The 24936-nt window shown below is 38.6% G+C and overlaps 1 protein-coding gene across 1 annotated transcript in view; it reads right to left on the bottom strand.

The window, feature by feature from the left end:
• Positions 1-3153: 3153 nt before the first annotated feature.
• Positions 3154-24936, bottom strand: part of LOC115512087 (histone PARylation factor 1) — a 30073-nt gene continuing 8290 nt past the window's right edge. Inside the window, exons 4-8 of the mRNA XM_030312761.1 lie at positions 24260-24358; positions 16200-16350; positions 10953-11040; positions 5601-5773; positions 3154-3384 (exon numbers count right to left, since the gene is read on the bottom strand). Coding sequence (XP_030168621.1) covers positions 3253-3384; positions 5601-5773; positions 10953-11040; positions 16200-16350; positions 24260-24358 — 643 coding nt within the window. The 3' untranslated portion in view covers positions 3154-3252. The remainder of the gene's footprint in view (positions 3385-5600; positions 5774-10952; positions 11041-16199; positions 16351-24259; positions 24359-24936) is intronic.

Genomic DNA, 24936 nt, shown 5'->3' with positions numbered 1-24936 from the left:
TTTTTTCCCCTAACCCCCGGATACTGAGCAGAAGTAGGAGTAGGCAGCTTTTTATCAAGCTTAAGTTCGGAACATAAGTACAACTAAAGAGAGGGGGCAGTGGAGTAGATGTGGGAGTATGATAATGGAGAGTGGAATATAAGGGCTGGGTGAAGAGGGAAGCAAGAATATGAAGTGAACAGTGCAAAAGGCTGTTAGATCGGTGAATTGTAGGTTGTGGTGGGGTTGGAAAATGGTTGGAGCCGGGGACAGGAGGAAGAGATGAAAAGATGGGTGCTGATGTCTTGGACAGTAGGATGCTTAAAGTTGATTATGGGGGGTTTGTTGGTGCTGACAAGGGCTAGGGTGTGACTTTAGAGTTGATGGCTAAAGTGGGGCACTGTCTAGATCAGGGTTCAGCAAATTTTCTTACGTGAAGTGCCAGATAGTAAATATTTTAGGCTCTGGGTCTTACAGTCTCTCTGCTGCAACCACTCTGCCATTGTAGGCACACATAATATGCAAATGAGTGGGTGTGGCTGTTTCTCCATAAAATTTTATTTACAAAAACGAGTGGGCCAGATTTGGCCCTCACCCCCAGTTTGTTGACCCCTGGTCTAGGTCACCGAATAAACTATGAGATTTAGGTTATGGGAAGGATCATCTACATAGATATCGGGTATTTGTCATTGTGAGGACACAGTTTGTAGCACTACCTTGGAGAAAGTTTTAGAGCTTTTATTGATTTCCTTGGGTGTATCTTTCTACATATGAGAGGTCATCTAGAAAGTTATTAATAAGCTCCAGGAGTGAACTTAGCTAAATTTGAGTTGGATAGTGATTTTCTGTTAAATTCTTACTGGGTCAAGGGCTTCATTCATGAGTAAAGGCACTTAGAATGTATGGGTTCTCAGAGAAAAGTAGGCAGCATTTAGAAGCTACCATAGCTGTTGGATGGCCACATCCCAGGAGGATAAAAATATTTAGCAAACTAGGTTTCAGTGGACCGTGCTCCAGTGAGAGAAAAAGAAGGGTTCAGTATTGTAAGGAGCTTACTCTTCAATGAAAAATTGTTCAATAGTTGGAAGGTCAGTACCTCCTGAAATGTTTCCAGCCCTCTGATACAAGTTGGGAATTTGAGACTATAAATCCGCAACTATAGTATCCAAATTATAACGGCCATATTCTTGGCATTGGTTTCCAATTCAATCTTGGCTGTTGCACCCAGCTTTCTGAAAATACACATTCATGTTAGGTTTGTGTAAGGAATGGATGAAAAGCTGATCTTTTTTTTGTCCCCCTTCATTCTAATTTGTTCCTTGATAAGAAATCCTGTTTGAATCCGTATTATTGATCACAAGAACACATATTTTTAAAAAGCTAAACTGTATGAAACTATAGGATCAAGAAATGGCAAAATTTAAGGAATCTAGTATTTCAAGCCAAGCAGATTGGTTTGATATAAGGTATTTGAATTTATTTGAATAATCAGTATTTAAAAGATTTATTTTTAAATACTGTCCCCAATATTAAGTATCTTAGAAACTAAAGAAATCTGAAGGAAAAAGCTCAAGAGCTTCTAAAATGTTCGATTAAGACCAAATGTGATTCGGTCACCTTTTCTAATCAAAGAGTATGTGTGAGCTAATGTAATCTTTTTAATATAAACCAGCTAACAGTTCAGATGGGTCCAGGACCTACAGATTCTTATGAAGCTGAAATGTGGCAGTTCTTTAAAACCTCTTGCTACTTCCCCATCAGAACTATAAAAGTTCTGGTACAGTAATGTAAGGGAAGATAAAAAGATCTTTCCAGTTTGGCGAAGCTGTTACATAAAACGTCTCTAAGAAAGCATCTTAATGGCCTACAAAGGCAGCATGTGGGCCATGGGAAGAGCAGATACTAGGTATAGGCTGTAGTAGAGACTTTTGACCGAAGACATTCTGTTGTCTGAGAATTCTTAAGGGCATCTCAAAGTAGTTTCCCAAGTGTTGCTAGTGTGATTATCTGGCATCCAGCAGTATGGAATAAGGTCATTTTATTCAACGAATACATATATATTCAAAGGTTTGCGTTACTGAGGGAAATATATACTGATAAAATGTATGTTCTTAAAAAGCTTATAGCCTAAATGGGAAGATGAGACAAGCTACTTGTATTAAAAATCCTGGCTGAAAGTGTTTGCTTATAATTATCTCATACTTTAGATGAAAAAGAGTTAAGGCTCTCAAGTTATTTTAAGGAGGCAGCTGACAGAGTAAGTGAATTTGGAGACTGGCTGTTCAACAAAAGTTCTTTGGGTAAGTCAAGTCAATCTTCTGCAAAATGTGGGGGTTATTTGAGGACCTAAGGGCTTTCTTACCTTTAACTTCATAAGAAGGGGGAAAAGTTTATATGCTCTTCAGCTCAATCCCCAGTTTGCTATTTTACATTTCATGGTTTGCTATTTTTAAGGTGAAGGACATTTTTTTCAGGTTTAAAGAGGATGTGAATCTGATAAAACACAGTTGTATCCAGATTTGTACTAGAAATCCACTGACAGAATTTGTAGAAAACCTTAAAATCTAAATTAATGGTCTAGTGATTAGTACACTATACTGTATATCAATATTCTCTGCTATATTGATTAGTAAATACAGTGAGTCCAAGAACCGCTTTACAGAATATACCTAATAGGTACCCAGACTACATATGAATCACTTGGATGAATCACTGTTAAAATGCAGCTGTGGTACGTCTGGGGTCAGGTACCTTCCAAGTTTGCTTTTCCTGTGTCCTCCCCACCACCCCACCCTCCTTTTTTTTTTTAAAGAAAGAGGGAGGAAGGGAGGAAGACAGAATCTTAAGCAGTGCTGAGCCTGATGCACGGCTTGATCCCACAATCCTGGGATCATGACCTGAGCTGAAATCAAGAGTTGGATGCTCGAATGAGCCACCCAGGCACCCCCATAAATGCAATACTTAAAGCTATGGCTATTAATTCTAGTCTGAGAAATAAATTTTTAGTGCCCACATGTTAAAGGCAGTAGACAGTGACTTCCTGTGACATGTCAGAGGACAACCTTGGTTGCCTTTCACATGTAATTAGGGCATCACCATTTAGATGACTGACTGTCTTACAGCACATGAAAGAAACCAGCTAGAAGAGCTGTATACAAGTTTTTAGTAAATATTTCCATCAATTTATTTTCTGTATTCCTTAAAAACAAAAAATTCACAAGTTTAACACTTATGCTTTAAAATATTGTACACCAAAAGAAAGCCAATTCTCATTCATGCTGCAAGTTGGTCTATGTTCTCTTTACTTCTGTTGGCCAGATGATCTTCAATAATTTCTGCAAAGAGATTCCTCTTCAACAGATTATATGCAAGAGGTAAAAGCTGGCCAGCAACTTTATGAAAATACTGAAAAACAAAAGAACATAACATTAAGCAAGAATATAGCAGATGCCCTAGTGAGTAGCAAAACAAGCCCTGCAAAAGCTCGTTTAACAAAGCATACTCTCCCATCATTTTAGCTACTTTCTCAGTTGACTAAGAACAGTAAAATGACACAGGCACTTAGCATTCTGTCCAAGAGGCAGTCTTTAGTTCTAAAAGACTGATGGCACATCTTGAAGAAAATTCAGAAGAAATCTAAAAATTGTAAGTTTCCTTATTCCCTTAGATAAACCTTAGATAAGGTTTATCATCCTTTTTACTTGCCCCAAACTATATGCTCAAATGCTTTTCCCTGCTCTAGTGTATCCCGACCAGTTAAGATTTTAAATCATTATTTTCCCTTAGTTGATACTGTAAGAATAGGTATGCTGGATTTGAGTTTTCAAATCACACTTATTCCCTCCCTTTTATCTTCAAATTCTCTCTCCTCCACACACCACGGAACCCTGCTCCACCCCTTAAGTCACTGCCTTAGGTTTATCAAGTGACTTGACTACTGCTATTACATATACACATACTTGAAGAGAAACTGGCACCGCTTTTGTTAAATTAACATTTAACACTTACTCTATGCTAAGTACTGTGCCAAACCTGTTCACATGTTCTTCAGTTCTCACAACCATTTTCAATTACAGTGATTCATGCTTGTTGGGAGGCCTGGCATTATTGTGATTGGCCAATGACTGTGATTCTGGCTGTTAAACATTTTATTTTTACTAATAACCATATGTAAGGTAGGCAGAGAAATACAGTAATATGGTTTAGAGCAGAGTTCTCAAAATAGACTCCCTTGGCCAGTGGATCAGCTTAACCTGGTAACTGGTCAGAAGTCCAAATTCAGAAGACTCCCCAATAACTCAATCAAAACTGGTGGGGGAGGAGGAGGGCAGTACACCCATCTGTGTTTGAACAGGCCCTCCAGGTGGTTGTGATATGTGAAGTTACAGAGCTGCTCGTTAGGCTTGGTCTTTACAGCTGTCTACAGAACAGCTTGGTAGGTGACATGGCAGGTTAAATGAGGAAGGTCTGTGCATGTGTGCAGGCATTTTATAGCTAAGGGACACAGATACGACAGTGTTGGAAAAACTGCCCAGTCTTACACAGCTACTAGGTGGGGAAGATGTGATTTAAAACCAAACAGTTTAGCCCCAGAAATAGGTTACAGCCTCTACACCTTTAGGCAGCTATGGTGAATAAACACTGTGTTAACTGTTAAGTAGGTTTTTCCTATTGAATAAGCAAAGTTCATGATTAAAAAAAAAAAAAAAAAAGAAAGCAAAAAACAAAAAACCCCTAATTTAAATAATTTCATTTAAAGCCTATTTTAAGACACAGTAGCCCCCCACCCCGCCCCCGTTATTCACAAGGGTTAGGTTTCAAGACCCCCAGTGGATGCCTAAAACTATAAACCCTATATATTCTATGTTTTTCCATAAATTAGGCATGGTAAGAGAGTAACAAGAATAATAAAATAGCTTCTATTAGGATATATGGTTATAATTCTATATGAATCTGGAAACTTTCAAAATACTGTACTAATCCTTCTTATGATGATGTGACATGATAAAATGCCTACATAAGATGCAGTGAGGTGAATGATGTAGGCATTGTGATGTATAGTGTTATACATCACTATATAGTGATATAGTGTTAGGCTACTACTGCCCTTCTGATAATATCTCAGGAGGATCATCTGCTTCTGGTCCACAGTTGACTGTGGGTAACTGAAACTGCCAAAAGTGAAACCGGGGATAAGGCGGGGTGGGGTTGGGGGGACTCCTGCAGTATCTATTCTTCATCTAGGAATTCAAGTGTAACAACAAGTACCCCCCCCACCATGACGGAAAAACAAACGGAGCCCCAGGAAAGCTGTGTGTACACACCCACACACATACCCAACTAAAGGGCATATATAAGTAAATACATATATAAGCATCTAATAAGTAAATTCACTTAAATGTAAACCTGAAGGCAAATAATCTTGGTATCCACCTTTGGCAGAATACAAGATGAATTTGAAATAAATGTTTTCGGACATCTGCTTATCCCAAAGTTCATTCTGAAACATAAGCTGTATTTATATCCTACCCATGCTCTTGCTTGAGTATGCCCGTATGTGGGGCAGGGTGGGGAAAAGAAGGAAGGTCTGGTGATGGTTGGGAGGTAGAGTTTTTACTCACGTGTGAGCCATAACAAAAGAGATCCATTCCCAGCTCAAGCCCCATCCCATAATCACATTCATCGTTAGCGAACTGCACAAAAGTCATCATCTCCTGAATGGGAGCAAAAGCTTTTAGTCTGTCCTCATCACTCGGTGCCTCAACAATTGTCTTGCAAATTTTCTTGAGGTTGGCTGTAAGAAACCAAGAATATAAAAAGATGATCACCCATCATCAAAGGTAAAAAGACATTAAGTTGGGTTTTTCCTGATCAGTTTTTGTACAACAGATACCACTTTGGGTGGCACTATAATTTAGAATGGCAATCTTATAATGTCTCTTAAGATAAAAATGGCCTGATGAAAAAGATTTTTAGCAAACTGAGACTATTTTACCGTGGATCTAGTTGTGACCATGATATATAAGCTTTCAAAGATTTTCAGTAGCTTAGTCCATGGATCAGCAAACTGGACAAACCTGACCCACCCTGTTTTAACTGCCCTCACACTAAGAATCTTTTTCCATCTTAACTTGTTGGAAAAAAACAAAATATATGGCACATACAGAGACCTTATGTAGCCCACCTCCAGGCTAGTTCATATCAGGAATTGGATTAAAACAACAGGGGCGCCTGGGTGGCGCAGTCGGTTAAGCGTCCGACTTCAGCCAGGTCACGATCTCGCGGTCCGTGAGTTCGAGCCCCGCGTCGGGCTCTGGGCTGATGGCTCGGAGCCTGGAGCCTGTTTCCGATGCTGTGTCTCCCTCTCTCTCTGCCCCTCCCCCGTTCATGCTCTGTCTCTCTCTGTCCCGAAAATAAATAAACGTTGAAAAAAAAAAATTAAAAAAAAAAAAAAAAACAACAAAACATCAAAACAGACCATAAAGTTTACTCCTTTTTGCCCTGTCCTACGTATTCTACTAAAAAGATACGTGCATAGAAAAAAAACAATATAAGAAATCCTTGCCAAGAGGCACCTGGTTGGCTCGGTCTGTTAAGCATCTGACTCTTGATTTTGGCTCAGGTCATGATCTCACGGTTCACGGGTTTAAGCCCGATGCCAAACTCAGCGCTGACAGTTCAGAGCCTTCTTGGGATTCTCTCCTCTCTACCCCTCTCACAGACGAGTGCGCACACACTCACTCTCAAAATAAATAAACTTAAAAAAAAATCATTGCCGAATTAAACCTTTACCAAACTGTAATTTGATATAAGAACATAGATAAACGTTATAAATTTTCTCTAAAAAGTCAGTGGTTTAACATTTTTGGGAGAGCTTTCAACCTTTTTTTTTTTTTTTTTTTTACCACTTTCTGGATGCCAGTGTGCATCAGATCTCAGGATACATATGAGAATGAAGGTACTGAACAGTATCTAATTAACTTCCTTCTTGACAGACTATACCTTTTTGACAAACTACTTCCATGAGGATAATCCAATAATGAAAATAATGGATGTTACTTAAACCAACAAAGACACATTTCTAAACCAAGTGGCTCCTATATTGGGGGGAGAGGAAAATTCGTTAGAACATGAACAGTCACACCTAAGCATGGTACATGATTTTAAGTTGTATGTATAAGGCACAATATTCTATTCATACTACCTATTATTAAGAGTGGTAAAGAAATACTAGGGTTTTTAACCTCTGAATATGAATATGTTTGACTCAGTTGCACCAACTGTACAGAACGTATGCTGTATGTGAGATCACAAAATGTACTTTTGTTCCTTTTCCCACATTTGGTAGATCCGTATCACACTGACCAAATTACACTCATCACCTATGTTCCCGGCTATAAATAGGTGACATATTTATTGGTTTGAAACTTTTAAAAAGATTTTATATATAAACTTCATAAGCTTCCTTTTCTTGAGAAAAAAGTCAGTGCCAATCATTTCCAGGAAACAGATTAGGTCTCCATCAAAAACCTTCTTAAGGATGGAAAACAAGGGGTTCCTTCCTGCACCCAGGGAAGATGTAGCTAACTGAGACCTTAGAATCTCACCACAGTGCTCCAGGCAGCCACTACAACTCAATTAGAGTTGGCGTGGAAGCGAAGACCTTCATATTTAAAGTTTATCACTGTTGTGATGTCTTCTACTTTCACTTCAGGCAAGTCATAAATGGACTACAAAAGAATAAGCAATTTATAACAATTACTGAGCTACTAAAATACTAAAGAACAGAGACGAAAATACTCAGCTCCCCACCAGTGTGAAGAAAAATATGTCCTTCCACCAATAAAAACTTCCACAAAATTTCGCTTAACAGAAGCCCAAACTTAATACCTAAATGAAGTCTTAAATTAACTACTCAAGGGGCGCCTGGGTGGCGCAGTCGGTTAAGTGTCCGACTTCAGCCAGGTCACGATCTCGCGGTCTGTGAGTTCGAGCCCCGCGTCAGGCTCTGGGCTGATGGCTCAGAGCCTGGAGCCTGTTTCCGATTCTGTGTCTCCTTCTCTCTCTGCCCCTCCCCCGTTCATGCTCTGTCTCTCTCTGTCCCAAAAATAAATAAACGTTGAAAAAAAAAAAAATTAAAAAAAAAAAAAAAATAACTACTCAAAAATGTCTTAAATGTTACTATTCAAAACAATGATTTAGGAGCTTCAATACTTATTTTATCCTTTTTAAAAAAAAATTTTTTTTTAATGTTTATTTTTGAGAGACAAGAGATCAAGTGCGAGCAGGGGAGGGACAGAAAGAGAGGGAGGCACAGAATCCCAAGCAGGCTCCAGGCTCCGAGCTGTCAGCACAGAGCCAGATGCGGGGCTTGAACCCACAAACCGTGAGATCATGACCTGAGCTGAAGTCAGATGTTTATCCGACTGAGCCACCCAGGCGCCCCTTATTTTACCCTTCTATTACCACCAACTGGAATACCACCACTTGAGCCAAGCCACAGTGGCTGTGCCAAAGTAAAAGTCAGACAACTAGCTAAGCAGTTATTCTTTAATAATTTTTAAAATAAAAATTTTTGAGAGAGAGAGAGCACATGTGTGTGTGAACAGGGGAAGAGCAGAGAGAGAGAGACAGGGAGGGAGAGAGGGAGAGACTGAGAAAGAGATATTGAGAGAGAGCGAATCATAAGCAGGCTGCACACCCAGTGCAGAGCCCAATGCAGGACTTGATCCTACCACTATGAGATCATGACCTGAGCGGAAACCAAGAGTTGGACGCTAAACCGGCTGAGCCACCCAGGTGCCCCTAGCTAAGTAATTATTCTTTAGTTAGCAGCAAGCACTTTACAGTCAGAAAGACCCAAGTCTGAAATCCAGTTTCCACATGAAAATGGAAATAAGACCTACTTTAAAGAGTGGAGTGAGGGTTACTATATATACATCAATTGATACAGTCTATGATATTTATGAATTGCTCAATAAATGGTTATCTTTATTTTTTTATATTTTTTTAATGTTTATTTTTGAGAGAAAGCACAAGCAGGGGAGGGTCAGAGAGAGAGGGAGACACAGAATCCGAAACAGGCTCCAGTCTCTGAGCTGTCAGCACAGAACCTGACGCGGGGCTTGAACTCAAACACTGTGAGATCATGACCTGAGCCGAAGTTGGATGCTTAACCAACTGAGCCACCCAGGCACTCCAATAAATGGTTACCTTAATTGCCAGGTTAGAATGTTATGTTTAAGCAGCTTCAAAAGGGAAACTGTTTGGAACAGACTACACTGTGATCTCCTGAACACTGTCACACATTAACATACTGCCAGTCAACTATACTTCCTGCCACAGTTACCTAGGCAAAAGCAAGATGATATTAGGTCCCTAAAAAAAAAAAAAAAAAAAAAAAAAGGAGAAGGAAAAAAATATGTATTAGGTCCCTAACTTTATGCCTTGCTGCACTTCTCAATCAAAAATCATTAAACCACAGAAGGATCTAATGTCTAGAATGGTAGAAAAAAGTAGAGATAAATAAAAGTGATCTTGGACATAATATAGAACCACAACCAGGGGAGGGTGATAAGGTTTACTCCAGGGTACTACAATTTAATACTTACCCCGCCTTAAGTTTTAGTGACTCCTGTATCTACAACATTCTCGGCCTTTCCCAAACAAGACCATGATTCTACTTTATAAAGCTGCAAATGCACTAGCACACAGGTAGGCAGAAGATTAGAGCATAAGCAGAAGACTGAACAGTAAGTAGCTAGAGCCTATATGCCTTCCCCATTACAGATGGATCACCTCTGACTTCAAAGAGGATAGGGACAGAGTAGCCTGTCCAACAAATAAAGCGTGGGCTACCTATGTAATTAAATTTTTTCTAGTATCCATATTAAAGAAATATGTGAAACTAACATTAAGATATTTAACTTAACCCATTATATCCAAATAGTAGCATTTCAACATATAATCCATATAAAAAATTTTCAGTTTTTAAAGTTAAATGAATTAAAATCAAGCAAAATTACAAATCTAGCTCCTCAACTGCGCTAGCCACATACAAAGTGCTCAGTAGCCATGTGTGGCTGGTGCTTATCATATTTATTATACAGCTCAGCCATATTCATGTTCCCCACAGAAGTCCCCGAAAGTGGTAGGGGCATGGCAAAAACAGTTACACATGAATAGTCGTGATAGATGACATTCTAATCTTGGCTGGAGACTGTACAACAAGGTTTGAGAACAGCTGCTTTAGAGAACTGATTAAAAATGCAAATTTCCAAGTGCCAACCCCAGAGACTATAAACCAAGGTGCTTAGTTCTGTTCTGAGAAATGGATGACCAATATTATATGTGTTGGGCAGGAATACTTGGTTCTTCCTTGAGGAAGTGCGAATTCTGCTTTCTCTCTAAATATTATCCCTCTAAGAAAAGGATGGTAAATAAAGGAATGCCAACAAGGCTCTTCAAAGTAAGGGAATGGAGGAGAGGAGAAAGTTGAGAAGTGATTTTTTCCCCCTTTATTCAAAATAGCAATAATTAGATTTTGTGTATAAACAGTCCATTTTCAAAGAGTTTTTGTACTTATAAACAAAGTAGTTCAGGATCTCGGGCTTCTGAAAGCTAAACAGTCTTATATACAGATGAAAATTTTTTCAGACAGGACTATATTTTGGGCAAGCACTATGCTAATAAGCACCTTACACACGCTTTACACTTCAAACATCCCTATACATGAATGGTATTCACCATTATTAACCATTTTACAGATGAAAAAGACAAGGTTTAGTGAGGTTAAATAATTTGCTTAAGGTTACACAGCTATAAACCCATTTTTAATTCAGACGTGACACTAAAACCTGAGCTTGTTCTTTATCTCTAAGATTTAGTGACTGTCCCACAGAAGGCATACTTACTTACCTACTTCTCAATAGAAGGAAAACCTTCCTCATATGTTTACATAAGAAATACATTACCATCTGTTTCAGGGAGTTCTCTGTACCCAACATCATTTTTATCTACTGGGACAACCAAGCCTGCACCATGGAAGGTCTTTGTCACAACCTAAATTTAAAAAAACATAAAATCAATCGGTAAACAGACAAAATAGACATGGTAGATAACAACGACAAACTCGCCAAAATAAATGCATACACACAAACCCTCAACACTTTACAAAAGTTTTTAATGTTTATTTATATTTTGAGAGAGAGACAGAGCACAAGTGGGGGAGGGGCAGAGAGAGGGGGAGACGCGGGATCTGAAGCAGGCTCCAGCTTCTCAGCTGTCAGCACAGAGCCCTGAGCTGAAGTAGGATACTTAACCCGACTGAGCCACCCAGGCACCCCAAACCCTCAACACTTCTGTCCAAATGTAACATTGAATGACATTTTATTTCAGTGAATTTGGAGTCCACAGCAAAAATTTCTTCAAAATTAGCTAAAAGTCAAATCCACGAAGAAATGACAGAGCAATGAAAATGGCTTTTACTAATCGTGGCATCCACACAGAAGTCTGTAGCCTGATTTGATAAGGAGGAATGCCAATGCATCCTATCCAGAAGAGGCAAGCCAGAATATTAAGTTTCCTCTTAGGTCCATGCATTTTCTAGGTAGGAAGCATAAGGAACTGAGCTTAAGAGGACAAGGAATAGTTTCTCTTAGCAGGAAAATGTGGTGGAACAGAATTCCTCTTGTCCATCTTGCCAAGTTCAGGTCCCCCATTTTCACCTGGAAAATTCAAGCTTGTTGTGCAAACTTTCCCCAAATAGAGCAGTTTCCAGTTTTGTGGTGCCCTTTCCAGAAGCACAATAACATAACTAGTGATCTTTTATTAAGCGGTAATCTTCAAAGACAAAACAGGCCCAACCACAACTACCACCATAACCCTTCCCGTCGACATTCTTTTTATTCACAATAGTGGCCTTATTAGGTCTTTCCTCAACAAAACAACCACTTCAAATGTTACACTTATTTGTGCAGGCCAGTGAAAATTCCCAAGGCAGAAGGACACAAGCCCAAAACTTGTTCATTTTAAAGTCTTCTCACCTAAGTCTCTATATTTTAAAACCTATTTCATATTTCACTCAGATGACCCCACTCTCTTGCACCTTTCATTATCTTTCTTTTTTAACATTTTTTAAAATGTTTATTCATTTTTGAGAGAGAGAGCTCGTGCGTGCGCATGCAAGTGGGGGAGGGGCAGAGAGAAAGGGAGACACAGAACCTGAATTAGGCTCAGGCTCTGAGCTATCAGCACAGAGCCTGACTCTGGGCTCAAATTCACGAACCATGAAATCACGACCTGAGCTGAAGTCGGACACTAAACCGACTGAGTCACCCAGGCACCCCTCATTATCTTTCTTAAGTAACAGAAGGGACAGATTATTCAAAAGAAGTTCTCAGGAAACAGCTCACCATTTGGAAAAAACAAAGTCATATTTATATCTTACTCTTTGTACCAAAATAATCTGCAGTTGGATTTCAGGATTAAATGTAAAAATAAAACCATAAATCTACTAGAAGAAAAGGCAAATATTTTTAATAATTTTAGAGAAGATTTATTTATAGATTTAACTACATAAAATTTAAAAAGTCATGTAAAAATCAAGAATAAAAGATACTCATAAAAAATACCTGCAATATATATAATAAAAATAAGATTAATGTGGCGTGCCTGGGTGACTCAGTTAAGCACCCGACTTCAGCTCATGTTATGATCTCACGGTTTATGAGTTCAAGTCCCACGTTGGGTTCTGTGCTTAGAGCTCAGAGCCTGGAGCCTGCTTTGGATTCTGTGTCTTCCTCTCTCTGCCCCTCCCCCACTCATGTGCTTGCTCGCTCTTTCTCTCTCAAAAATAAACAAACATTAAAACAAGATAAGAGTAATGTCTTCAAACTATAAAGGAGTCTTAAAAGGAAAAGACTAACATCCAAATTAAAACACAAGTAAGAAAATGTAAATTCTAACCCTGACAGAAAAATGGCCAAAGTTCAAGCAGTTCACCAAAGAAATACAAATGGCCAGTAGATAAGTGAAAAATATTTAATGTCCTTTATAATCAAAGAAATGCTTATAAACGACATATCATTTTACGCTCATGCAAAACGAAAAGGCTAATAGGGACTGCTAACACACAGCAGTGGCAAAAGTATAGGGAGAACAGGCACTCCTACATTGCTGGTGGGAATGTATGTACCCTCGCTTAACTTGTAGTGGGTAGTTTCGCAAAGAAAATAAAAACTCCACAAAATGAAAATAAAAACTCCAGCAAAGAAAAACAATACACACGCAGCCACTTTAAACGACTATGGACCCGGCAATACTATATCTAGTAATTTCTGAGGAAATAACCAAATGAGTGTGCAAAGAAAGGTGTAATAGTTATATATGGCCAGGTGTGTCCTATTTGTGAAAAGTTTTAAGCAACCTAAACTATGAACATAGCACAGTGATCTACAGTCACTCAAATATTTATGAAATGGATCTTCAATTTAGCAATATGAAATGATAATCAATTTTAAGTATAAAAAAGGTCATAAAACAGTATTGATAATGAAAGAAAAAGAAAGTGATATAGCTACTAGCTTCATCTTCTACTCAGGCTAATGCAAAACAAAACCACGGGATGGATATATTTTCACATTTTTCATAGATGATTAACTGCACTAATTCTCCATAAAGAGGTATCAATTATTAGCAAAGCACCAGAATCCCAATTTTATTATGAAGACTAGGGTTACAAATTTAGGAAAATCTTGGGCAAGGGTGGGGGATATTCTGATGCATCAGAATCAGAGGATGGAATGACAGAATGATGTACTCTCATTTTACAGCAACATTAAATCAGTGTTCATTTTAAAAAATGAAATCTAGGTATAAAGGTAAAATGGCATATGGCCAATCAGTAAGATGGTGTGGAAAGAAAGCTAAATATGAAAGACGTGAATTTGGGTCTCGGGTCACTTAAGATTTTCGACAGGGAATAAAGCCTCTGTAAACCTCGATTTACTGATCTATAACACAGGATGAGAATTCCTTTGCTGATTTGTTGCAGAGGTCGAATGAGGTAACTCCTAAGGGCTTTGTATTCCAAAGCACCATAAAGTACCATTAAGAATAAAAACAATGATTTCTAGTGTAGCATATAGTGCACTATTATGCCAGAATGGATATATTACTCTCATACAGAAGGACAAAATCACTAACTCACATATACGAGTGGGACTGAATTTTTTGAAACTAGAAATATATTAATTAAATGAATATCTGACAGCAGAAGTTCTTTTTAATAGACAAGGAACCAAAAAGCAGAATCATCAACCTATTGTATTTGGGAGGATAAAATAATGGTTGTTTTTTAAGTTCTGTTTTTCCCTTTATGTTTTTACCAGCTAATGTTATGGAAAGAAAAACATGTACTAAAAAGAAACCTCATGGGGAAGGGAGCCAGGATAAACATACCTATGAAATTTAAACTCCAATTATATCTTATAGTTATGGAGAAGAATTAAATCTCATTTGAAATAAATTACAGTTGATGGTAGAAAAATAAAATAAGGCTCTGATGAAAGAATTTATTATAAGCTCTTCTGTCCACAAATATGCAGTATTTAGTCAAGCAAATTAGGGATACATAATTACAAGGCAAGAAATGCTACCGTTCCTGGGGTGCCTGGATGGCTTACTCAGTTAAGCGTGGGACTCGGCTTGGGCTCAGGGCATGATCTCACAGTTTGTGAGTTTAAGCCCCCATCAGTCTCCTCTCTGATAGGGCAGAGCCGGCTTGGGATTCTATCTCTCCCCCCCCCCTCTCTCTGCCCCTCCCTTGTTCACTCTCTCTCAAAATGAATAAACTTAAAAATTTTTAAGGGGTGCCTGGGTGGCTCAGTGGGTTAAGCATCCGACTCTTGATTTCAGCTCAGGTCACGATCTTAACAGTTTGTGAGTCTGAGCCCGACACTGGGCTCTGCACTGACAGTGCAGAGCCTGCTTGGGATTCTCTCTCACCCACCCTCCTCGTCTCTCTGCCCCTGCCCTGCTTGCTCTCTCAAAATAAATACATAAACTTAAAAAAAAAAAAATACTACTGTTCCTTTCACTCATCAGGTAGGAGAGGCTCCCTATGTAAACTAGGAAGGGAAAATGGCAACATAACATCTTGAAGTAATTTAAAAATACCTCCACTGCAATGACTTTCATTCAAATGTACATTTTTAGAAATTATTTCTGGTCTCTAGGATTAAAGGAAGAATTGCTGAGACTGCAGTTTAGTGAGTGTAACTTATCTGAGTATCACCCCTGCTGCAGAAGATTTTCAATGACCAAATAAATACATTTAACTACTTAGTTACCAGTACTAGTTTATCCAGAAATAACTAGAACTAAATTTGGCCTAGAACTTTCAGATGAACTGGCCACAGTAGATAATGCTGGGAGACGGGGGTGCCCTCATTTCACAGTGGTAAATGTCCTTCTTCACCCGAGGTTATAAGAATAAAATCCTATAGAATTCTCATTTACCCCAAAGCAGAATTCTTCTGTCTTGTCCATTAACTTACTCTGAAATTTGTTAAGTGAAAAACCAAAAGGATTCAAAACCCAGAAGTCTTTGCCATTTACAAAACACTCCACTCACACTGCAGGTGTTAGAAGTGAAGCAAAAGGAAATGCTGATGGGGTCAGTAAGGAAAAAGGAGATAGGACTGCTTATACACACATTTGCTGCAGAAAATGAACAAATCTTAATACACATTGTCTCTCAAAAGGAAGTACCTTTGAACCCTTAACTAAACCACTCTAAGGCAGACCTTTACAAAACTACTCCCCAGAAACACCTTGCACTAAAGCAACCGCCGTTAGCTATTAAAGAAATTTAAGTAAACGCAGTACACAAAGCTGCTTTTACTCAACTGTATGAAATGAGTAACTGGTAAAACAAGATTAAAAGAGTGAGCGCTACTGGCATGAGCTGGTAACCAGAGCAGCACTAGCCCATCCTGGGAAACAACTTCTGAGAACCACCCAAGCAGCCCTGCTCACGGGCTGTCCTCTCTCTAATGACACAGACAGGGCAGCCCCACAGGAGCCCCTGAGGGGGTATCCAGCTCTTCTTAGGGTGGGGCAGGAGAAGAGAAGGCTAATGTGCAGGTGGGAAGGAATCAGGACAGGAAAATCTCTATTAAAAAGCAAAACAGTCTGAGACTGACAGATTTAAACCATACTTTCTTATCTCTCTGTTTGATCTTCATGGTTCTCTGTTCCAGTGAGTACCCCAGTTCTCTGGCTGCTTCTGTGAGTTTTTCATCTATGTTTTTCAAGAGACTAGTTTTCTTTTTATCTGTTACTTCCTTAAGTTTTTTCATCAGAAATAATCTGAAAAAGAAGTAAAAGCCCTCATTATTATTCAGGCCACTGTACTAAGTATACAGATCTTGGGAAGTTAAGGGAGTATGTTAGAGACATCCAATTCCATGCAAGAAAAAGACTGCAGATTACCAACAGTTCTCTCAAATGTCTAATAGATTTCTTCAAGAGAAAAACAATTATTAATAAAAAGCTACCAGTCACAGAAACAGCAAGCATGATTCAAGTCTGCATTGTCTCTATAATGTATTGTCTCTATAATAAAGATAAAAGACTAGGGTGCCTGGGTGGCTCAGTCGGTTAAGTGTCTGATTCTCAACTTCAGCTCAGGTCATGATCTCACAGTTTGGGAGTCTGAGTCCCGCATCACTGCTTGAGTCAGTCTGTCTGTCTGTCTCTCTCTCTCTCTCTCTCTCCCCCCTTCCCCTGCTTGTGCTCTCTCTCAACAATAAATAAATATACATTTAAAAAAAGATATGAGGTATTTAAAAAGTTGACATTAGGGGGGCCTGGGTGGCTCAGTCGGTTAAGCGTCAGACTACAGCTCAGGTCATGATCTCATGGTTCGTGAGTTTGAGCCCTGCGTCAGGCTCTGTGCTGACAGCTCAGAGCCTGGAGCCTGCTTCAGATTCTGTGTCTCCCTCTCTCTCTGCTCCTCCCCTGCTCATGCTCGCTTGCACGCTCTCTCTCTCTCCTTCAAAAATAAATAAAAACATTAAAAATAAATAAATTAAAAGGTGAGATTAAACCAAATTTATGCCATATTATTGATAATAACATACAGCATACTGCCTTGGAGAAGTGTGGTAGGACACAAGAAAATAGTATATGGATACCAAAAAGGATTTTTTAAAAGGAGCCAGAAGATACTTGCAATACTTAGGATCAGCAGACTTTTTCAAACTGTTATCTACAAATTTGTGTTATGATAAATTTAGAAAATGTAAAAGGCAATAAAAGCTATTTTATAAGCTTATACAAAAGCACAATTCAAAATAATTTTAAAGTATGTGAAAAATATCATACATCAATGCCAGTTAGGGAAATAGTTATGTTTTATCATAAGCAGGTTAAGATTTTGCCAGCAGAGCAGAAGGTTCAGGGTAAAATGCAGCAGGAAGCAGCACTCAGCTGGACACACAACTCAACCCCCTTCCTCTATAGCTACCTCCAGACTCTCAGAAGGAAACTTCCTTCTATTTACTACTAACACCTGACAGTTTGCTATGGCTGTAAAGAGTTTGGAACATTTAGAGTGGGTATTCTTATCCCCATTTTACAAATAAGGAAACAAGCACATAGGATAATCAACTTACCTAAATTCATAGAATTAGTATGAGTGGACTGAAGTGCAGAGAAGCCAAGACCACCAAAATCATTGTCTTCTGATTACAGCACACATATTACACCTAATGTTACCTTCAATCTTAACCAGCTGTGTATCAAGAGAATGTATTTACATTAACCATTATAAGCAAACTGATCATGTCAGTTCTAGGTAAATCACTCTTTATAGTTTCCCTACCCTGTGTGGCATATGGGCATACAGGCCTTCAAGTACTCTGTGCCACTTGCTTTCATACTTCCATGCACATACTGTCCCCTTGCCTAGAACACTCTTCTTCCCGTTCTTTGTAGTAAGTTCTTATGCATTCATCAAGGTCTAGGTAAAATATTCTCACGATGAAGACTTCCACCACTACTTAAGGTACTTAGTATCTGTCTTTTCATACTTAATCACATTATTATGACTATTTCTATATCAGTTTATTAGGCTTTGGTCTCTCAGCTTCAAACCTACTCTCCAATACTTTGCTTTGTGATGCCTAAAGTTGCAATATGCAAACAGAAACAATCACTGTAAACATTTGTACTCTGTTACGTTAAATCCAACGGGATACCTTGAACCTTGAATGAATCCTTCAGTGGTCTTTGCAAAATACTGGTTCACTAAGTTATGCAGATCTTACAAATATTGAAATTTTTCATTTTATCAAATTCTCTCCATTACAGAAATTGAAGATGACACAAACAAATGGAAAGATATTCTATGCTCATGGATTGTAAGAACAAATATTGTTAAAATGTCCATACTACCCAAAGCAATCTACAGATTTAATGCAATCGCTATCAAAATATGAACAGTATTTTTCACAGAATTAGAACAATCCTAAAATTTGTATATAACCACAAAAGACCACAAATAGCCAAAGCGATCTTGAAAAAGAAAAACGAGGCTGGAGGCATCCCAATTCCAAATTTCAAGTTGTATTACAAAGCTGTAGTGATCAAAACAGCACAGTACTGGCACAAAAACAGACACAAATCAATGGAACAGAACCGAAATCCCAGAAATAAACCAATTATGTGGTCAATTATCTTCAACAAAGGAAGCAAAAATATGCAGTGGGAAAAAGACAGTCTCCCAACAAATTCTTTTACATGCAAAAGAATGATACTGGACCATTTTCTTAGGCCATATACAAAAATAAACTCAAAATGGCTTAAGGACCCAAACATGAGACCCTGAACCATAAAATTCCTAGAAAACAGGACAGGCAGTAATTTTTCAGACATTGGCTGTAACAGCAGCTTTCTAGAGGTCTTCTGAGGACAAGGGGGAACAAAAGCAAAAATGAACTATTGGAACTCCATCAAAATAAAAAGCTTCAGCACAGCAAAAGAAACAACCAACAAAACTAAAAGACAACCAACAGAATGAGAGAAGGTATTTGCAAATGACATATCTGATACAGGGTTGGTATCCAAAATACATAAAGAACTTATAGAACTCAACACCGAAAACACAAATAATCCAATTAAAAAACAGGCAGAAGACATGAACAGACCTTTCCCCAAGGAAGACACAGAGATGACCAAGACACATGAAGAGATGCTCAACATCACTCGCCGTCAGGGAAATACAAATCAAAACTACAAGGAAGGGTGCCTGGCTGGCTCATTCGAAAGGGCATGTAACTCCTGATGCCAGGGTCTTGAGTTTGAGCCCCATGTTGGGTGTAGAGAATACTTAAATAATTTTTAAAAACCTACAATGAGATATCGCTGCACACCTGTCAGAATGGCTAAAATAATACAAGAAACAGTGCTGGTGAGGATGTGGCTAAACAAGAACTCTCACGCACTGTTGGTGGGAATGCAAACTGGTGTGGCCACTGTGGAAAACAGCATGTAGGTTCCTCAAAAAAATTAAAAATAGAATTACCACATGATCCAGTAATTGCACTGCTTGGTATTTACCCAAAGAATACTAATTTGAAGGGATATATGCATCTCTATGTTTGTTGCAGCATTATTTACAACAGCCAAATTATGGAACCAGCCCAAGTCTCCACTGATAGATGAATAAAGATGTGGTGTGTGTGTGTGTGTGTGTATACATATAATAAAATATTATTTGGCCATAAAAAAGAATGAAATCCTACCATTTATAACAACAACATGGATGGATCTAGTGGGTATAATGCTAAGCGAAATAAGGCAGGCAAAAAAGATAAATACCATATGATTCCACTCATATATGGAATTTAAGAAACAAATGAACAAAGGGGGGGGGGAAGCCAAAAAAACCCCCCAGACTCAACTATAGAGAATAAACAGATGGTCACTGCAGGGGAGGTGTGGGGGAGGAGGGGAATATGCGAAGGGGATTAAGAGTATACTTATCTTGATGAAAACTGAGTAATATATGGAATTGCTGAATCACTATTGTACACCTGAAACTAATATAACGCTGTATGTTAACTACACTGGAATTAAAATTAAAAAAAAAAATTGTCTCCATTACATCACAATGTGAAAAAATCACGTTCATTAATATTACCACCATCTCACTAAAAAGTCTTCAGGTAGTGAGAAGCAATTAAGCTCACAACGGTGGTTACAAGCTTCCTTAATTCTAATTTTTGCTTTTGAAATCTCAAATTTTATCACTGACAACAAATACAGTCACAGTTGTTTTCTTTGGCTCATTTGAGAAAATGTCTGCCAAATACCCATGTCAGACTATCCAGACGTTGTCAGTCATTCTCTCAAATAAACAAGAAAAGTTCAGCTCCCAACTGTATCTCTTAAGACCGTTTTCCTTGAGATAAACGTTAACATTTGAGGATGCAGAAGTGCTTTCCACGTGCTTCCCATCACATTACACAAAATGTTAAACAGATTGTGTACCCGATGGTAGAGATCTAATATCTTTACTGCTTCATCACTGACATTCTTAGATGACATTCGCATTATATTACTGCTGTGAATGACAACTGTAAATCTGGTGCCATTACCTTGATTCCTGTCAAGGTATCATCAGTATTACCCACCATTACCTTTGTGCCACTGATGCAAAAATGACGTATTATCACAAATAGTTTTGACCTCAGAGTCCTCCTAAAAAAGCGTCAGGCACCCCTGGGAGTCTACATACTACTGTTTGATAACTGCTTTTCAGGTTCAAACCTGAATATACATCAGAACCTCCTGGGTTAATGGTTAAAAGTACTTGGAGCTAGTGTTTGAAAAATCATTGCCTACAGTAACAAATCCATATGACCCTGTATAGAAAGGCAGGGTGGCAGAGACCATGGAGGCAGCAGGCAAGAAGAAAAAAGATTATTTAACAAGTTGACCCATGATCTATTGGCCACATTTATTCTTTTACTAAGTACCAAATGTTTTACATAGTATTTGTGCCTGCACAAAGTAAGCATTCATCAAATGAATGTTCATTCATTTCTAATGCCCATTTACACTTAATTAAAATTACAGAAGTATAATTACAGATTACATTTAGATATACTTATAACATGTATTTAAAAAAAAATATTCCTGGAGTGCCTGGGTAGCTTAGTTCGTTGTGCGTCCAACTCTTGGTTCTGGCTCAAGATATGATCCCACAGTTTCCTGGGTTTGAGCCCCACATCGGGTTCCATGCTGACGGTGTGGAATCTGCTTGGGATTCTTTTTCTCTCCCTCTTTCTGCTCCCCACCCCCAACACTGTCTCTGTCTCTCTCAAATACATAAACTTAAAAAAAAAAAAAAAGTTAAAAAAAATTTCCTGAGTGTTATTCGAGATGTACTCAAGTGGCATCTCTAGAAGTAAGACCTACAGAGCTTAAGGTGAAGTACTCTTAACCATAACTCATGAGGTCCTGATATGCAGTCAGGTTTAAAACCATTAACTAGCAGTTATCAAAGAATGGTCTGAGGACACTATGGGGTCTCTGAAACCTTGCAGGAGGACTTTGAGGTCAAAACTATTGCTATAATTATTTTAGAGAAAAAAAAAGAGAGAGAAAAAAAATCATTCTTTTTTTTTAAGTTTGAGAGAGAGAGAGAGAGAGAGAGAGACAGAGAGAGAGGAGAGAGCACATTCATGGAGGGCAGAGGCAGAGAGAGGGAGAGAGAGAATCTCAAGCAGGCTCCTTGCTGTCTGCACAAAGCCCAGTGTGGGGCTCTAACTCATGAACAGTGAGATCATGATCTGAGCCAAGATCAAGAGTCAGTCGCTGAACCAACTGAGCCACGCAGGCATCCCAGTATTAAAATTCTTTAATCTTTACTAATGTTTGGTGGCTGAATTTGCATCTCTTTGGTATTAAATTCTGCACAAAGAGAACTAGTTTCCCTGAGCATAAAAATAATGTTTATTACAAATAGTCTTCCTTAAAAAGATCTTACTCAGGCTGATAAAGAAATAAACTAAGTGCCCTGATTAGTTGATTTAAGTAAAGGAAGGTGCCAAAAAACTAAAACAGTTATAATACCTGAAAAGTACTTTAACCTTTTACTTCTAAATTGAGATAAATTATTGAAGGTAGAAAACGTTCTTTGTGTGAAATAACATTAGGTACTCAAAGAGTCCCTGGTCTTCACCTAAATTATACAATTGTCACCAATTTTTGTTTCCTTTTTGGTGTTCTCCAATAAGCTAAAACAAAACACAAAACAAAACAAAAAACCCCACAAAAACCAGAACAGTCTTGGATTATTTTACCACTGTATCTTTCTTTTTTAAAAAAGAATTTTAGGTGATGGGGTACCTGGAGGGCTCAGCTGGTTAAATGTCCAACTCTTGATTTTGGCTCAGGTCTTGCTCTCATAATTTGTGAGTCTGAGCCCTGCATTAGGATGTGTGCTGACAGCACAGAGCCTGCTTGGGACTCTTTCTCTCCCTCTCTCTCTGCCCCTACCCCATTCACACCATCTCTCAAAATAAACAGACTTTAAAAAAAGATTTTTACTAAGACTAATGAAAAGTCCTGCATTTTTGCATGCCAAATTATTTGTGGAATGAATAAATTATTTATGCAGCATCTACTGCGGGGCAGGTACTGTGCATAAGGAAAAGCCTCTACCCTCATGGAACTTGTATGTTAATGCAAGAGACAGGTAATAAGTAAATGGCAACAGTTTCTAATAAAGATACCACCAATTTAAACGGAATAATCTGAAGAGTTTAAAAGAATATATAAATTGTAAATAACAAGAAACACTGTGGAAAAAACTGGGAGGTATCAGAAAGACAAACAGCTTTTTTCTGACATCCACCATATAGTTGCTCTTTCAGATATACCAGTATGCACGCAGCAGTCTAGAGAGGGCACCTGTTGACTTAGTTTGAATTGTTTACTGGAAATTTGCACTACTGAGTCACAGGGAATAGAAGTCTTTTCAAGTAGGGTATGAAAAGAGGTCACACAAAACATGACCTATTTATATGGAAGGTGACAAAGATTGCTTTCTTCATTTTATTACAATGTAAACTGCACAGCTGCTGCCAGACAGCTTCAAATCAAGTCTGTGGCTGGCACAGTATATGGACTGGCTCACGCAGCTCCATTCAAAGCCCCTTTCCCACAAGAGCTTGCTACATTTCCCACACTACTCTTCAGCTCCGGCTCCACAGGAGGCCTAGCTACTCTCAGATACAATTCCTTGAAATCTGAAAGGCAGAACAGATACCAGGTGGAGGCTGTGCGTCTGTTTCCAGCAGTGACTCATTAGAGGCATCAGACTATTCAGGAGCAGCTACAGCTGAGATGTCGGTGCCTGGTCTTCAGCTTCTATCTGGGCTGAGAGGCGGAGGCAGGGCAGCCCTTTTACTCCCACAGGTTCAATCACAGACAGTGACTGACGATAACGACCTGTGGCAGCAGTTCTTGACCGCTCCCCAACAGCGGCACAGCTATAAACTCCACTGCCAAGCCAGCTCTGCCACACAACTGGCACGTCTGGAGGCTCCACTGGCCCTTCCAAAAATTTTATGAGCGCCTGACTTTCTTTTCTTTAATTCCAGTATAGTTAACGTATGGTGTTATATTAGTTTCAGGTGTACAATATAGTGAGTCAGCAATTTATGAGCACCTGCTTTTACTGTATTAAATCTTTGAACTGTACACAATGGGTTCTTTTAATGAACTCTTAGTGATGGTGTTTAAAATAAAATGCCTAAAAATCTTTTGATTTTGCCATGGGACTAATGAAGTCAAGATTAGATAATATTTTTCTTAAAGTAATTTGTTTTATAAGATGGGTACTTTTTTGGTGAAAAGTAGCCAAATAGAAGTGTGGATACGTGTCTGACTTCGGCTCAGGTCGTGATCTCACGGTTCATGGGTTTGAGCCCCGCATTGGGCTCTGTGCTGACAGCTCAGAGCCTGAAGCCTGCTTGGGATTCTGCGTCTCCCACTCTCTGCCCCTCCACTGCTCACACTCTGTCTCTCAAAAATAAACATAAAAAAAAAAAAAGTGTGGATAAGAATATCTGCAAACATCATGGAAGTGATCTCTTGAAATCTAAAATTTTGTAGTTACCTCAATGTGCCTCAGTGATGGACTGAGACAGTACAAAAAGTATAAACAAGTATTATAAATAGGAGAAGGATTAAAAAATTTTCTTACTTGACCGCAGCAAACACATTATCTCCACTTTGAACAATTATGCAGTTTTTCTTTGCTTCATTTGTACCAACATATACAGGAAGTTCATCAGGAGAATCCCTGTGTAAGCAAAAGATATTAAAAATTTAGTTGCCCCTCATTTATCAGGCAAATATAATTTTAGACCTATAGACAATTTATGTCTGCAGGTTTTTAAGAAATTGGGACAGGGGCGCCTGGGTGGCGCAGTCGGTTAAGCGTCCGACTTCAGCCAGGTCACGATCTCGCGGTCCGTGAGTTCGAGCCCCGCGTCAGGCTCTGGGCTGATGGCTCAGAGCCTGGAGCCTGTTTCCGATTCTGTGTCTCCCTCTCTCTCTGCCCCTCCCCCGTTCATGCTCTGTCTCTCTCTGTCCCAAAAATAAAAATAAAACATTGAAAAAAAAAAAAAATTAAAAAAAAAAAAAAAAAAGAAATTGGGACAAATTTGCCAGGTTTAAGCTCTAAGTTTCTTAGGAATATCTCCAATAAATCTTGCTTATATAACAGATCTAAAATTAAAATTCTTAGGACCTAGTTACTTTTATATCTAAATACAAAGAAAGGGGGAATAAGGCCTGTCAAAAGTAGGGGAAATTACACACAATCCTCTCTACCTTAGTTTTATAGCCTGTGAAAAAAGGTAGAGAAACAAAAAGAAA

Source organism: Lynx canadensis, chromosome B1 (genome assembly GCF_007474595.2).
Source record: "Lynx canadensis isolate LIC74 chromosome B1, mLynCan4.pri.v2, whole genome shotgun sequence".
In the NCBI taxonomy this organism is placed as follows: Eukaryota; Metazoa; Chordata; class Mammalia; order Carnivora; family Felidae; genus Lynx; species Lynx canadensis.
This window is presented reverse-complemented; position numbering and strand designations above follow the sequence as displayed.